The 17,883-nt window shown below is 34.8% G+C and overlaps 2 protein-coding genes across 2 annotated transcripts; one reads left to right on the top strand and one right to left on the bottom strand.

Moving 5' to 3' along the window:
* Positions 1 to 5,227: 5,227 nt before the first annotated feature.
* Positions 5,228 to 8,425, bottom strand: LOC133669645 (11-beta-hydroxysteroid dehydrogenase B). Its single transcript, XM_062089863.1, has 6 exons — positions 8,243 to 8,425; positions 7,068 to 7,260; positions 6,805 to 6,890; positions 6,544 to 6,675; positions 5,815 to 5,979; positions 5,228 to 5,449 (listed from the first exon to the last, which is right to left on the bottom strand). The coding sequence occupies exons 1-6, from the start codon at positions 8,423 to 8,425 to the stop codon at positions 5,228 to 5,230; spliced, it is 981 nt and encodes a 326-aa protein (XP_061945847.1).
* Positions 8,426 to 13,169: 4,744 nt separating this feature from the next.
* On the top strand, positions 13,170 to 17,869 carry LOC133669821 (probable serine/threonine-protein kinase At1g54610). Its single transcript, XM_062090133.1, has 7 exons — positions 13,170 to 14,315; positions 14,803 to 15,087; positions 15,226 to 15,543; positions 15,832 to 16,059; positions 16,451 to 16,551; positions 16,649 to 17,036; positions 17,272 to 17,869. The coding sequence occupies exons 1-7, from the start codon at positions 13,872 to 13,874 to the stop codon at positions 17,470 to 17,472; spliced, it is 1,965 nt and encodes a 654-aa protein (XP_061946117.1). The 5' UTR covers positions 13,170 to 13,871; the 3' UTR covers positions 17,473 to 17,869.
* Positions 17,870 to 17,883: the final 14 nt, after the last annotated feature.

The raw sequence follows: 17,883 nt of genomic DNA, 5'->3' as shown, positions 1-17,883 counted from the left end.
GCACCGATGAAACTTCATCGATACCATTAGCAATCCAAACCTGGATAGCTAATCAATGCCATTTGATTCTTCCATTCATACCGGACCCCTTTCATTTTTCTTATTAACATCATATGCATTGTAACCACAGTTGCCAAGTATCATTTGCACACAATCTTAGTTATCGACACTACGGTCACTATGCATCCTTCATATAACCTTGTCACCCTCATCACAATGCTAAGTATCAATTTATGCCCTTAGCCACCATCATTATGGTGTTAAGTATCATTGTAATGTATCTTTAGCCACCAACACTATGGTAACCAATTATCTATCAATTCCCCTCCAATCTCCAGATCATTGTGTTTACCCAATAACCACATTAATTAATTTACTCAATATCTTAGTCATATATTAATTATTTTACTCATAACATTTAGAATTTACTACTTCTAACTTCAATCAACTAATTCACATAATCTTTTCAAAACTTAACTATCCTGTTATCTCATCTCGATTGCCAATAATTCTGGTAATTTCATATAATTACCCACACATTTGGTTAACCTTCCTCAGTTATCAGTACATCTGGTAATTCCATACGACTTACCCAGCCTCCAGCTAACTTCTTTTGTTAGTTAATCAATTTTGTAATTCCATACGAATTACCCCATATCCAGTTAACTTCCTTGTTAACCAATAAACCCGATAATTCTCTTAATTACCCAAGAAATCTGGCTAACCCATCTTGGTTGCCAAAGTCAATCCGGTAATTCCATACGAATTACCTAGCATCCGACTAACCTCTTTTGTTAGCCAATCAATCCAGTAATTCCATACGAATTACACAACATCCAGCTAACCTCTTTTGTTAGCCGATCAATCCGGTAATTCCATCCGAATTACCCCACATCCAGCTAACCTTTTTTGTTAGCCGATCAATCCGATAATTTCATATGAATTACCCCATATCCAGCTAACTTCCTTGTTAACCAATAAACCCGGTAATTCTCTTAATTACCCAAGAAATCTAGCTAACCCATCTTGGTTGACACAATCAATCCAGTAATTCCATACGAATTACTCGGCACCCGGCTAACTTCTTTTGTTAGCCAAATAATTTCGGTAATTTCTCTTAAATTACAAATAATTCTCATTAGTAATAATCACTCAACTTATTCATTTGTTTCATTCTTTTAACATCAATTAAACACACAACACAGACATTTAAGAAAAACTAATAATTACAAAACAAGGTGATGAATCACCTACCTAGAATAGGTGCACGTGCTGCCACTCCATTCAATTGTCCAGTCCCAACAGCTTCCCCTGTACCACCAGGGATTCAATTTTTATCAACAATACAACCAACATCACATCTTCATTTAATTCTCATTCAACTAGTATTCTCAAACCAATCACAAGAAATTTTCTTTAAGATCTCATACTCTAACTCATTTTCATGTTTATATTCATTCTTATAATTTTGTTATCAAAACCATCACTCAACAGCGATTCCAAGCAAAGATTAAAAATTGTCTAATTCCGATCAATTTAGCTTAACCAACCCAGAACACTATCTAGTGTCTTAATCATAACTAAAGCTATAAAACTCAGTTTTGGGGCGTGATTTATCTCTATGAAATGCTAAAACATGGAAATACAACTTTTATGAAGAAACCAACTCCAAATTATTTTGTTTTAAGGCTCAAAATCAACAATCACAATAGCCCGTCCTTTATAGCTAAAATTTTGGACAACAAGGATTTCCATTCCTTGGAAATCCTTTTCAACTTCCAACTTCTTTTCATGCAAAACAACGTCATCCAAGGTCATTTGGCATCATTAAATCACAAATTCAAACCGATTCTAAAGCAAAACATTCAAACAATTTCCCTACCTGTACAATGTAGCAAGATTAGACCAAAAATAAGGAAACTCATTCCTTTTGGGATTTCTCCTATTATTATTTTTTAATACAACAAAATGATGAACTATTTATTTTCTTTTGTTTTCTCCTCGTGCGATTAAACATATGCGGCAAACCTTAACAATTAATATTCTTATATCATTATCACAACAACAATTTCACCCTACTAGTTGGAATCCATGACAATCTTCATTAACTAATCAATTTGACAAAAATACTTATGGCTAGCTTTAAATATGTTTTATTTTCTAAATTTCTTTCATTTCAATTTCTTCATGGTTCCACCCCATTTATATCCACACAACCAACAAGTTAGCTTTGTATTCAATCAACATGTTCATATAGTAATGTTCCTTACTATTCTTACACAATAATCATTCTTCCCCTCATATAAAGAATACACAATTAATCTATAATAATACTAATAACAAGAATATATTTTACCATTACATATTCCATAAAACCTACACTCACACAATTCTAATTTCATCAAAACATGTATTTAATCAAGTTTACTACATTTTGCCAAAACTAGCAATAGATTCAAAAGGCAATAAGCCATCAACGTCTGATTATTGTTTTAAACCCAACGGTCAAACTACATATCATAGAGTTGTGCATAATATATCTCAAAATATTGCCAAAACTAGCAATAGATTCAAAAGGCAATAATGCTCCAATGGTTAGATCTCCCTAGATCTGCATAAAACCGAGCTTACCTGAAAATGAGCGAGCTACTGTTCAACATGCATGAAACCTTGCTGGAGAATGGGTTTCCGATCTCCACTGTCCAAAATGAAGGAAACATTTAGGCGCACCACATATCCAAGAATGAGCATGATCCAACGGTGAAAGAGGGATAATCAGTCGGCGACCAAACTGCCCTGCAAGTGCATTTCCTTTTTGTTTTCCAGGAAATTTCCAATGATGATTTCTGTCAAAAGCATTGTGTGCCTTCCAATCCCTCCGGTCAGTTAGTAGAGGAGTTTGATAAGAACAACATATCTAAAACACAGCATGATCCAACGGTGGATTCCAGAGATATGGCCACCGGAGCATTATTGGTTTTTCTCCAAAATCTGCAGCTCTCTCTCTATCCGTTTTTCTCTATTTTTTTTTATTTTTTTTAAACTAGTGGCCTCTTTGCAGTTTTATAGGCACTTTTTTTCCATAATTACAATTTTGTCCCTCATTCATGCCTTTATGTATTTTATTTTATTTTATTTTTCATATAAACTATCTGGTTTATTTCTGCTTAAATCGCTAGTCTTTACCAAACTTCGATTGGGATGAGATATTTAACCAAGGTAGGAAAACATATTAATAGACTTCATGCAAAATTTCATCCAGATCCAACGATTGGATTGAGAGCTCTGCTTCCTAATGTAAATTTGTTCAGTTCATGACTTTTCATAAACAATCTAGATTTTTCTTGCTCAATCTTCATAAAAAAAAATCATATCAATTATCATTCTAAACCTTTAAGGTCATTTTATTATTTTGGAATGTATTCATTAATTTCCACCTTTATTTATTTATCGGGCTTATTACCGTTTTAAAATAACGTCACTGATTTTTAATCGGTGCTTGCACCTTCACCCTTTTCATTGCATTATCCTTCATTATAATGCATTCTTTATTACCTCATTTATTTTCTAAAAATATTTTGTCATTTTTCTCATTATTTTATCCATCAAAACACGTTACAAGTTTCTCTGTCTTTATGAATTCTAAACCAAAATTCATTTTATGGATGTCATCTCTTCCATTATATATCATTATTTATCTATTATTTCTAATCTTGGTTTCCATCACTCATTGAAATATTACCACTTTCAGTCTTACATTTACATGAGGGTTTACACATCTACATATTTAAATTATAAATTTCCAGGGTTTTCACAAATATTTTCTTTATAGTATAGATTCTATAATATGTCTCCTCAAGTTGAGGGTGAAGAATCGACCCGAAACTTGAAACAAAAGGCAATAAATGAAGCAGTAGGAAGTGGTTTAGTAAAGACATTTGCAAGTTGATCCTGAAAGGAAATAAAATGAATTTGAATCTCCTTCTTCGCAACTCTATCTCGGACAAAATGATAATCAATCTCAACATGTTTTATGCGAGCATGAATATAAATTATGTTGGCCCTGTAGAAGACTATTTCTGAGAAAGGAAGATTGAGAATTAATTATCGAAAAAGATTGGGAATTTCTCTAGGAAATGGGAAGGAAGGAGACGGCTTTGTGAGATGAGAATGAGATGTCAGGGAGGGAGGCCGATTAGGTTAACTTAACTATTTATATTGCTTTTTCTTTTAATTTTTTAATGGGTCTGGTTCGGTTTGGCCCGGTTTCTGGATCAAAACCGAAATAGAATCAGACTTGTTAACATTTATGGTTTTTTAAATCGGTTTAATCGATCTTTCATTTCAGTTCGGCTTTTTCAGTTAATTTTTCTTCAGTTTTCTCGGTTAATCGGTTATTTTAAACACCCCTAGTCCTAACCAATAATAATCTGGGCATTGCCCTGGATGAGGTTTTACAATCTCAGACTAGTTTTTGAGGTGGTGATGGTATTTTATTCGACAAGGCTACAGTTAAGCAGGCAACGGCTATGATCTTGACCTTAAAAGACTTTGGTCGCAAGTCGGGTATGGAGGTTAATGCTACTAAATCTGAGGGCTTTACTACTTCATCTACTATTCACGTTCATAAAGGGTCAGTTGCGATCTCTGATATCAAATTTACTTGGGATGTGGGTAACTACTCGCATGTTCCTCTTTACTCTGGTAGAGTCATGACTCATGAAGAGGCTTCCTTTGCGAATATCTCGATGAGAGTAAGAAAAGGCTTTCTAGGTGGAAGGCTTAACTTATTAGCCGTGAGGCTCGAGCCGCTTTTACTCATAATACAATTACTAACATTCCTACTTCTGTCATGCAAACTTGTTGGCTCCTTTTGATGGTGTGTTGGTAAGCTTGCTTGGAGTGTTGGGGATGGATAGCCTTCTTCCTGTTGGTTTAATTTTTGGTGTGTAGCGACTGCCATCCCTAATCATCCTAATGATATGAAGGAAAAAAGACAAGTAATTGAACAAATCACAAGAGAACTCCAGTTTATTCTCAGCATAAAATGTCACAAAGCCACAAATGGACAGTAAGTAAGCAAAACCAGCTATAAAAGAGCTCAAATGCATGATTGATTACTGAGACGAGGCTTTTTCTTTCTTTTTATTCCAGTTTCTGCATCTGCGTTTGCTGGGGATTGGGATGGAGAGGACCAGTAAGAAGTTTCCTTGGAGAGCTGCCGCCTTCAAATTAATGTAGGTCTCCCGGTGCCTACCAGAGACGTTCTTCTTGAACCATTCGGTGCAAGCAACATTCGAAGAGCCCAGTTGAGAATTCCAGGTGCAAACATCCTGTAAAGGAGGAATATGTCATACCAGCATGGGTACTTGACATATTGATGTCCTCGGCAAGCTCCCGACACAATCATCTTTGCATAGTCCTCTACTGGACCACCAGTCCCGTTTACCTAAAACCAAAGGGAAATGTATCAGGGAAAAACATTACAGAGTCACCTTCTCATGTAAATAACATTCAAACTTCAACAGTTATTCTAGAGAAAAACAAGTGTCATATTATATCCTGTCTTCGATAGTCATTGTTGTTAATAAGAAAAACCATGCTGATACAAGTGACTGCCGCAGTCTGCCAATGTGCCCTGAATCTTTTAAAGTCATTGATGGATAGAAGAATATTCAAAGTATGCACATGAACTTTACTTTTTGGAGAATTTCAATTAATAAATAGTATTGTAAACTAGAATTACCAGTAACAGATGGTAGCAGAATCATTAGAAAATAGTATCCCGAGAAAAGTTTGCTAGCAAAATCTTACTTCTCTCTCTTCTTTCCATTGCATCTCTGCTCCATCCTCTAGCATGAACTTGCCTCTACTCATTTCGCTCCCAATCCAACCATGAGATGCAATTGTTATTCCAACTTCACCATTCACTTCAAATCTCAGTGACTCGTAGAAGCTCACCAGGGCAGCCTTTGCAGCCTAGCAAAAATTGTAACAAATTTAAGAGAATATAATGGAGTATTTAATGTGAAGTTTGGTGAAATATTCAAGAGAAAAACGAGGATGAAACAGGGACATGAATATATATATATATATATAGACACACACTTCTATTATTTGTGTTTGTGCAGCTGCTAAGTACCACTCAAGTATAGTAGACTGGATAATAAAGTCTAACGACATGAATTTACATCACACGAACAGACAAGAAAAATGATGTCCATAAAGTTGAACCTCACTAGCCCGCCATTCTTCCTATCATTTAGGTTTTTGTGAAGGATAATTAGTGTAATCTAGCACTAATCGTAGCAAAAATGAATTGTTGCAGACAATGTGTTTTGTATAGCTAAATGCAGCTCAACCAAAGGTATGTTGTGGGACAATCAATAAAGGTAACCAATATTAAAACCGTAACTGTAACCATTCTAGTATACAGATTTTGATCAAAGTAATGGTATGCATGTCAAAAAATACCAATTTTTTAGTTTTTTTACGTCTAAGATGCATTGAAAACAAAAGTTCCCTTGATTTGTATATACTCACAGCATATAAGCTCATTCTCGGCAGAGGTAACCAGCTTTCAACTGCTGCATTAACAACAACTCGTCCATTGCTCTGACGAAGGTATGGAAGAGCCACATAAGTTGGATAGACATTTCCCCAAAAGTTTATGTCCTGACAATGAACAATCAAATCCCACAATGTTTTAGGAAACTTTCTTCTCAACAAGACCATTTCTGTCAATAATCTACAGGGACTATACTACAAACTATCTACTCGTTCATGTAGGCCACATGCCCTTACCAAGAAATGGGGAAACACAGAGGTGTCTCCTACTTCTTCAAAGTAAAATGTATGCCCCAAACTTGCTGTATTGACAAGATGATCCACTGCATAAAAAGGGAAGAAAGACAGAATGAAGTATAGAGAGGGAGGCAGAACAACAAGGTTTTCTGTTAGTCTCCAATTGGAATCTAAATTTGCTTCTAAGGAATCTCCTAAAGCACTGATTCCATTGGCTATAATATCCAGTTGAATTCATTAATTAACGATGACACAAGGCATACCCCGACCAAAGTAATTTATGGTCTCATTGACAAATCTCCTACAATCATCCTCCTTGACAACATCTGCAGCCATAATCAGGACACGCTTTGCACCAATATACCTAGCTTTCTCACTGACCCCTCTGAGCCGGTGCTCTCTACGTGCAATCAGAACAAGAATTGCTTTCCTCTTTGCATATTCATATGCAATTTGCTGCAATTTCAACCAGCAAGTTCATTAAATGATCAATACTGCAATGGCTTGTAGATACAATTGCAGCAGCTATTATAAAATATCGACCTCGCATATGGGGAGAAAATAAAACTGGGAATGGGGAGTTGGTAAAGAAGTAAGGTTTGGCTTCCACGCATGGCAACAAATAAGCTTTTGTTCAAGTGCAAAAAATTGCAAGAGTTTATGATTCTATCACCAGTATAATTTCCAGTCTTCTGGTTTCTATTTGATACATAATTTGACCACATCATTTCCAAGTGGTTTCATAAATGCCTCTGCTATGAGTTTGAAGAATGTGTCCAGTGAAGGCTTGATAAAATCACTGTGTTTTTCAGGTTATGATTGAGAACTCTGCATATAATTTATATAGAGTTCTTAACAATTTGCAGCAACCCAAGCTGCCTTCATGCACTTCTTAACAATTTCAAGAACTCTCGGTTGAAATTAGCTCAACCAAAAACTCTCTGTTTGTCATGCATGTACTTTTATTCTATCTTTGTGGCTTTGTCTAAACATTCAATATACACTTAATCACTTCAAATAAATCCCTTAATTTTGTGTACATAGGCAAGTCAATTTGCTTGATACCCTTTTCCTTCAATGCGGCATTGGCTTTCTAATTTAAATCTCCAGATACTGATAATGCATAATCTGGAAGTCTAGTTAATTTGATTACAACAAGGACATATAACCCGTCTCCATCCTAGCTATAAAAACCCTTTACTATGCTTCAATGGAATTTAAAGATCATACTTCAAAGTTAGAATTTTGGAAGTCTGATCTTTAAATTCAGTTGGCCATCTAGTAAGGAATAGAGACAAGCTTGCATTATAATTAATTACTCAAAATTTCTAATGAGATAAATCACAGCATTAGACACTTAAATCTGCAAATAGAGCACCGAAAATAAGTAAAAACGAGAGATCTCTCCTATGCTTTGAGAAGGAAGGGGGCTACTTACTTCTCCTATGCCAGAAGAAGCTCCAGTGATTATAACAACTTTATCCTCCATATCCTCACTAAAGAAAGATTTGTAGAGCCACTCACATGTATTGATAAAGCATAAGGCTGGCCATGAACATCCTAGCATCACCAAGCTAGCAGGAGGCACCACCGAATTCAACACAGAGTTTATAAAACTCATGGCAGAAAGATTAATGAAGAGTATGATTTGCAAGAGATGATCAGAAAAAGAAAATAAAACAAAATAAAAGATTAAGAGATAAGAAGGATGAGTTTGGTTGTTGACATGGAGTGCTACGTGATCAACAACAAAATTCCATGCAACAAAGAGTGTTAACACGTGTTGTTAGCATAGTTAGCAATGCGACGAATGCAGTACTTACTTTTGGATATTCTTGCATGGTACCTGCCATGCATGCATCACCACTTGTTCTTTTCTAGAGTGCAGCACCATTCTTGATTTTCAAATTTTGAACAAGTATGATTCCGTTGATGACAAGATTTTGTCCATGGAGCTAGCTAACATAAAAAAGGTTGAAAAATACGAGACAAAAATTCTTAAAACTTTTATTTTCTTTTGAATTAATTAATTTCAAAAGTAGCATTATTATATATAATATCTTGCTTGATCTGCTCATGCACTCCTCCGCGTATATTCTTTCATAGCTTCAGCTTGAATGCTCAATCGTCTTCTATGAGAAACTAGTGCTAACTCAAGCACACTAAAAGGATTTTATTCTCGTACAATCTTAAATAGACTCAGTTGGGTAATTCAATTTCTAGACCTATTATAAGTGAACTCTGCTTATCACGAAGCTACATCTCGTTGCTCAGGCTTGTTTCCTGCCAAAAAATGTAGTAGATTCCTTAAGCTCCGATTGACCACTTTCGTATGTTTATTTGTTTAAAGATGATAAGTATTACTAACATGTACTAAGTACCAAGATTTCTCCACAAACTTCTCTAGAATTTACTCGTAAACTTCATGTTCTAATCCAAGGTGATGGACACAAGAAATTCATGCAAGTGAACCATCTTTTTAAAGTAAAGGTGGGCTATTTGAGAAGCATTTATGGTCTTTTGGCAAGCAATAAAGTTAGCCATCTTTAAAAACCTATCATCCACTATGAAGATAGAATATGGTAAGCTCAACCAAAAATCCATATATATTGATATCCAACCAATGAGCATCTTGAACTGACAATGAGGTATACAAATCAGCATTTGTTAAGACACCTTTAGATCACTAACAAATGGCACACCTTTTCAGAAAGCTTGATGCATGACCTAGTAGTTTAGGCTAAGAGTAATCTGATGACACTAAGGACAGGGTCTTATCATGCCCAAAGTGTTCCTCGCAGTGCATCTCATGGAAGATATGTTGTCATATAAAATAATTAGAGATACATGATCGCACACCATAGAATAAGTAACCATTCATAAGTATGAAATCACCTTACTTCCCTTTTTCTGCCAACTCAGCATAAATTTCCCAAAAGATGGGTCTTTTAGGTACAGCTCTGAAAGGTATCAAATCTTGTCATCTGCACATGTGTGGTGCTGAGTAGAGCAATCTGCCTACTAAATTCCTCTAAAATTCCTATGAAATCAGGAAGCTTTACTCAAAACCCAAAATCTTTATGATACTCTTCTTCCTTATTGAGAGGTTGTTAAATCTAGATAGAAATTAGGATTCATTTATAAAACATACAAAAGAGAATCTAAATAACATATTAGATCTTTATTAAAAAAAGATTGAGAAAAATAAATTTTAGTTCTACAAAATAAAATAAGCTAAATAAAAAAGAAAGAAAGGGCGGAGAAGGTGTTTACACAAAAAATAAACATGCATGTGTCATCTAAATAAGAACAATGATTGTTTATAACACACACACAGAGCTTAAATTGATCATAAATTAAAAGAATTAACAAAGTTGTAAGAGTCCTTGAATGACCATGAGAGTTGAAGGAATGGTTGACTAAGCAACCAGAAATCACAACCAACTAAGAAGAAGTATCAATTAACAAAGTCTGAACACACATTAGAAGATATAGTTCTATTCAAAGTAGGAGTTCTCGGTAGAATAACTAATCTAAGTTATAAATTATCTTAGGATTCATATTGTATTTAATAAAGGAGGAATTTAGTTTGTATTAGAATTCAATAAAAAAGAGTTATATAGTCACTGTGAATTATGGTTAACCCTACGTATTCAATTCATACAATTTTGTTTATCTTTTTCTCGAAGGGTTGTTTTTTTTTTATTGCTTTTATTTATTTCTTTTAGTATATTTAAATTTCTACATTTCTTTTCTTTAAACTCTTACCCTTTTCTACTCGACGAAGCTTCTTAGAATAGGCATTCTCTTTTAGAGTTTGAGATCTAGAATTTCAATTCTCATTTGATAGAGGTAGTTGTTGTTTTATCATAGGTTGAGTCCTAATTAAAAATTAATTCGCAACAAAGAAGAAAGAAAAAAAAGAGAAAAAAAACGAGATAAAAAATAAATGGAGTTGGGGCTAACTATTGGCAAAAATTGGTTAAAGGCAACCTCTAAAAAAATTAGGGTGTTTAGTGTTATTTTGTAAAAAAAAAAAAAAAAATTTGGTATGCTAGTCCAAGTTGATGTTAAAATTTGGATACAGACTAATCAAAGTCAGTTATATCTTACCAAACTTAGTCTGTTGTATCAATTGATCAAGTATTAACTTGATTTTATTTTTAAAAGAAAGAAGGAAAAGTATAGGCTATGGTTTATGGAGCCAGAATTTAGCATCTTTATTTCTTTTAATTATACACTTACCATTTTATCATTTATGTAGAATAATACTATGAATGATCCAATAATTAATTTAAAGACTATTTGACATTGTGGTAATTTTAATTTTTGCAACCACAGAAAAAATATGTTTAGATAGCCAAATAGCTTTTATTTTTTGCTCTAAGTATCATACATAATTACGTTTCAAAACTTGATTTTATAGAAGTTAAAATAAACTATTTTTCATTCATGGAGACTTATTTTTTATTTATTTTGCATGCAAAAATCCATCTCACTATAGTTTTAATCAAACTCATATTTTTTAAAATATACCTTTTTAAAATCACAACTAAAAATATTTTAAAAAATATTTATTAAAATCACAATTATAAAAGTTAGTATAATACCAAACACACTTAGTAGCTTGATAAAGTAACTATTTGAGTAATCCTAAGATTTAATAATATTATTTATTGATAAAGACTTGACTTTCATGCTAAGTTGGTTATTTGAGTAATCCTAAGATTTAATAATATTATTTATTGATAAAGACTTCACTTTCATGCTAAGTTGGTTACTTTCAATTACATGATTTCAGTGCGAATTCAAGAAAAATAAATGAAAAATATTTTATTATTAGAACAAAAAATATCAAACAACCATAAATATACATTATTATATAGTTTTTTTTTTGTTTTCATTTGGACATGTAGTTACACAGATCTCAAAAATACATAGTTTATCACATATAAGATTGGAAAAGAAAAAAAAAAACCCTAGCAATTCCATATATTACTAACAAATTATACGGGGCTTATGTTATGTTAACTAACACTAAAGGTCTATATGTAGTATTGATTTTTGATAAGATATCTCTTTAGTTCTAATTTAGGTAATTGGATACCTATAATTTGTTTTGTTAGATAACAAGAGTCTTTTCATTCATGATTAATCTAAGTTTTTAATAATTTTAGATTTATTTTTTTAGAGAAGGACATGTATGATCATATTATGAGATACTATTTCATAAAAAAGTGATTAAAATAAAAATAATTAAAATTTTATAAAATAAATTATTAAACTATTCTTCGAATTATTTTTATTTATTTGATGCTGGAAATTTATTTTTTTGAATTTTTTATTCACTCAAGCTAAGATTTGTTTTTTTATCTTATTTCAAAGATTCAATAAGAAACAAAAAAATTAAAATTTATTACCAATTTTTTACTTATTTTTGTTTGACAAACTAATTAGCTAATACTATGGAAATTTTTATGGGCATTTTAATTATATTGCCTTCAAGTTACAAACTATCAGATATTTTCATTTACTAATAATATTATTCAATTAAAAATAAAAGGTACATGATTATATCTTTAAGAAAGGAAAATAAGTATTATTCATGGCGTAAGAGTTATTTGAAGATTTTGTTAATTATTCTTAAGAGGGACTCGATGGGAGGGTGACTTTAAGTAATCCCAAGGGCAAATTGATGGCGTAAATTGGTAAGGAGTAACGTTGTGAACAGGGCAATGCTAGACTTGGGGTTTTTTTATTATTTATTATTTATTTTAATTTACCCAAATCTTTAACATATTTGAGTGATGGAAGTTAATTGGGTTTTGCTGGGCATGCTGTCACGGTTGCTCGTTCCTGGCAAAAAATCCTTGTTATTTTCGCCCATCTCTCTTATAAAAATAAAATTATCAAGATTGACTATTCTACCGAAAAAGCTTTCTTTCATGAATCATGATCACCTCCGACGTGCTGCTTACTATATAATGGCCATGCTTGTCTGGAGGAAAAGAGAAAGTTGTTTCTTGAATGGAAGAGTTGACTTGAAGAAGCACACGTCACTCGTTAAACTCACGTACTGCCATGCACGTTTGTGCTTTCAGGCAGCCCACTCTCTTCCTTGATTGTCTCTCAAGGCCGACTTTTCAAGATTTCACCAACCCTGGCTATCAACCCTTTCTTTCTTTCTTTATTCTCTTTGTTTTTTGTTAGTTAGGGTTAGGGTTGAGAAATGCAATGGCAATGGCGCAAGAAAACTGAAAAGGCAACCACACAGCCTGTCAGATCCCAAAATTCTTTGGCCTCTCGCTTTTTTAGGGACCATCCAGCTAGCTTCACGCACCCTCTTCTTTCCAGATTTTCTTATCTTTTTTCATGTTTCATTAATGTCTGTCCACCCTTTTGTCTCTAATCTCTACTCTCTAAGCTAACCAAATTAAACTCACCCAAAGGAAAAGAGAATTAGAAATTAACCCAGAACGGCCTGCCAGAATTCCTGCATTATAGAACAATATTGTGGATGCTGTTTTTCTTCTTCTCTTTTCTCTTACCAAGCATTTCTTGTTGGGAAAGCAAAAAAGTATAGCAATATTTCTTGATCTGTTCTGTGCAGGGATTCCTGGTCTGTTTAGATTTATTTCCCTTGTCCAAAATTCTCTTACAATAAAAGATTCATGTATTGATTCTTTTGGATTTTATTTCCTGTATTATCTTTTTCATTCGAATCTTCTCTTCTTTGATATCCTTGCCTAGCTTTCTTGACGTCAACAACATTCCCATTTGGAAATTCTGTGCTAGCTCTTGCGCTTTTCAAAAAGCCTTGCAAGCTTGGATAGAGTGATTGTGTTTCCTAAAAGGGGCAAAAAGATCTTGGTTTTAAGAGCAACCACAATATTAAGATATTTGTCAATGCTCCATTGATTTGAGAGATTGACAAAAATGGTAAACTTGGGTTCCCAGCATAAATCCAAGGGCACCAATTTAAATATTCATTGCAGCAGAACGGCAAAGGGTGGTGGTGGTGGTTTTGGCATATTTTAAAGTGGTTCTGTTGGGATAGAGGTGAGATCATGGGCTGCATTTGCTCAAAAGGAGCTGCAGAAGAAGATGTAAATAGCAATACGAATGATCAGAAGCAGACAGAGGTGGATAAGTCTTCTGTGCAAATGGTTGCTCCTGCAATATCCAAGAAAGAAGAGATGTTGGTAGATTTTCTTGGCCAAAAAGATGGATCGGTGCGTCTTGTGTCAAAGGCAAATGTTGGGAATGTTCCTGTTTCATTGGAAGAAGGAGAAAAGGAAAGGAAACTTGTTGATGTGAAGAGTAAAGGACATAATAGATCGATAACAATGGATTCAGAGCCCAATGACGACCAACCACGTGTGAGTATGATGATTAGCATACGTCATGGATCTGAAAGGGAAGCATGGCCAGAATGGTTAACAGCAGTTGCTGGAGAAGCCGTCAAAGGGTGGCTGCCTCGACGAGCAGACTCATTTGAGAAGCTAGACAAGGTTCATGCTTGTGAAACTTATTTTCACTTGCCTGTTGAATTAGATAGTTTTACATGTTTTGAAGTTATGACATGAAAAAACTGTAATCTTGAGCATTTCTTGTTGTTAAGATTTAGCATTTGGATAATATTAATATGCTGCTAATATGTATGAAATAGTTATATGAAAAAAAACTAAAACAAAATAAATTTCATTATAACCAGTTAAAAATGCATGCAGTGAGAAAGATTAAATAAAATGTTAGGATGCTAGAGAAGCACGGTCAGTCATTTGTATTAGATTTATAGCAGTCCTGAAGAATCAGACACATTTATGGAGCAGAAATTCTTATTGAAGGAAATATTTACTGAACTAGTCTATCAGTTGCATATGTGCGTGCAAAGTTGATTTCTAGCTACAAACACAAGGGAAATTAGCAAACATGGTCTGGATTGTATCATTTTAAGGCCTTCTTATGTTTTTCTTTTCTAAATGAAATCATGTGCAGATTGGACAAGGAACTTACAGTACTGTATACAAGGCTCGTGACCTTGAAACTGGAAAAATTGTTGCAATGAAGAAGGTGCGGTTTGTCAACATGGATCCGGAAAGTGTCCGCTTCATGGCTAGGGAAATTGTTAATTTACGTAAACTTGACCATCCAAATGTTATGAAACTTGAAGGAATAGTCACTTCGAGGATGTCAGGGAGCTTGTACCTTGTGTTTGAGTACATGGAGCATGACCTTGCTGGGCTTGCAGCAAATCCTAGCATCAAGTTTACGGAATCTCAGGTACCTATGTTCTTATCTGTTCAATTTTAGGGTTATTCATACTTGGAAATTAGCTTCTTCTGCTACCATGAAAGTGATATAACGTCGTCAACTTGCCATTCATGTCTTGTCTTACAAGGAAATTACCTGTTCTTGCAGATCAAATGCTACGTGCAACAACTTCTACATGGACTTGAGCACTGCCATAAACAAGGTGTCTTGCATCGAGACATCAAGGGCTCGAATCTTCTGATAAACAATGATGGAGTTCTCAAGATTGCAGACTTTGGTCTGGCAACTTTTTATCATCCTGATCAGAGTCAGCCTTTAACAAGTCGCGTAGTAACTCTCTGGTATAGGGCACCGGAGCTTTTGCTAGGTGCTACAGAGTATGGACCTGCTATAGATATGTGGAGTGCTGGCTGCATTCTTGCTGAATTATTCGCTGGCAAGCCTATCATGCCTGGAAGAACAGAGGTAATCTCATTTTGCATGTACGGCATCTTGCTTGCATCTTAGCCAGCACTGGGCAACAAGCATTACTAATCTTCCATACTTTGGAATCTTCAAATTCCTTCTAAGCTCTACAGTATTTTTCATATCTCCACGCAAGTTCAAGATGCCCAGTTAAGCACCTACATGAAATAATCAGAAGAAAAGTGTTAACGTATCATGGATGTTCATTCACAATGCACGACTTTGTAGTATCTACTCCACGTACAGTATTGTATTCGGTCCTAAGAACTATCGTCTTAATGATTACAGGTAGAGCAAATGCATAAGATTTTTAAGCTTTGTGGTTCACCCTCTGAGATCTACTGGCAGAAGACAAAGTTTCCACATGCAACTAGTTTCAAACCTCAGCAATCTTACATACGATGTATTACTGAGACATTCAAACATTTCCCTCCGTCAGCTTTGACTCTTGTTGATAAGCTCCTGTCAATGGAACCACAAGATCGAGGTTCAGCCACTTCAGCTCTTCGAAGTGAGGTAATTATTTCTAATATTTTATTTAATTTTAGACCAAATTCCTGTCAAAAACTTCTTGATATAATCTGCTTAAGGAGTCGTGCACATCAAACCTAAAGCACCAGTGTTATCATCATATAGCTTCCAGCAGACACTAGTCTTGTAAACCATTTTCTGGTGAAAAGCAGCTTACTCTTGGCCACCCAAGTCGAGTTTTCCTGTCTAAATTCTCTTAAACTTTTTTATCCGAATAAAGTATAAACTGAATCATTTGTTATATCTAGTACTAGTTGCTTCCTGAATTTGTCCATGTTAAATGAAAGTGTAAATGATATAATTAACAGATTACCTTTGACGAGCGTTTAGACCATTGAGTTAGATGGGCTTAATTATTATTGAAATTTTCTCTCAGTTCTTCAGAATAGAGCCCCTCCCTGCTGATCCATCAAGTCTACCAAAATATTCTCCATGCAAGGAACTGGATGCCAAGTTGCGAGATGAGGAAGCCAGAAGGTATGTGACATGTTGGGGAAATGTAATCTTTGATAACTTTCATTAGCAATTTCACAAGTAAATTAAATATATATCCTGTTGACTCTGATATTTTCAGGCAAAGAGCAGAGGCTGTAAAAGGACGAGGACCTGAATCTGTCAGAAGGGGTTCAATAGATACTAAGAAAGCTCCAACTCCGGAATTCACTGCTCAGGCACAGCCAAAAACTGCAAGTTCCAGCTATAAATATTATATCCAGGAGGATGCGGGGACTGGCTTCCGAATTGAGCCTCCTAGAGTATCGAAGCAGAATGGTTTCGAGCACTCTACGTCAATGATTCACCCTTCCGCAGTAGCAGGATTGTCGTTAAATAAAAGTGCAGGTTCTTCAAGAAATAATCCAGAATTGAGGGCACAGAAATCTCACGAGTCTCAATCAGGGGAGATGTCTAGCTCCTCTCTTAAGAAGAATGAAAAGGCTCCTACGAGCAGAGATTCTTCAATGGTAAAGAATCATCAACCTTCATCTATTTTTCAAAAAAAATTCTATCAAACAGTTGAATGTTAAAATCAAAACTATAAATTCATCCAAGTGCTAAGATGTTTTCACAGTTTTATCTCAATCTTAGCTCCTTCTATTTCTTCGTACTTAGTTTTTTATCCTTCTTTTCATTACGTTGATTTGTGGTGTTATTGTGTTGTTCTTGATCGTTTAACAAAAATGGAAACTCTGATTTCAGGGGGGGTATGTTCCCAGGAAAACCAGAATCCATTATTCTGGACCGTTGATGCCTCCTGGGGGGAACATGGAAGAAATACTCAAAGAGCACGATAGACAAATCCAGCAGGCCGTTCGTAAAGCACGTCTTGAAAAGTCGGGGACCAGAGATAACCTTGATGGTTATGGGCAACTACACAACAACAGACGATACAAAGGGTAATTCTCAAAACAATTACTCCGTCGCATCCTCGTGGTGCCTTTCTCCTCACCCTGCAGAACCACCCTCAAGTGGGAAGCTTCTTTGTCGTGCCATCAAGCAAAATCAGATATGAAATGCACTGTGAGCTTCACTGAGATAGAAATTGTATTTGAATGGGGATTGTGAGACTCCATTTTGACAAGGAAGGAGGGAGGTTCTTGTATTTCTTTGAAAATACATGAAATGGTGAGGACTTCGTTCTGTATAGTAGATAGGAGGAGTGATTAATTAGTAGCTACGGTATTCAGAAGTTGTAAAGCATCTTGCAAGTAACTACTGAAAAGATTGGAACAGATGTACTTTCATTCTCCCTGCTAGTAATTTGGACACTAGCCCGTCAAGATTTCGTGTTGAGATCCATAGAGATGCTTA

Source organism: Populus nigra, chromosome 12 (genome assembly GCF_951802175.1).
Source record: "Populus nigra chromosome 12, ddPopNigr1.1, whole genome shotgun sequence".
In the NCBI taxonomy this organism is placed as follows: domain Eukaryota; kingdom Viridiplantae; phylum Streptophyta; class Magnoliopsida; order Malpighiales; family Salicaceae; genus Populus; species Populus nigra.
This window is presented reverse-complemented; position numbering and strand designations above follow the sequence as displayed.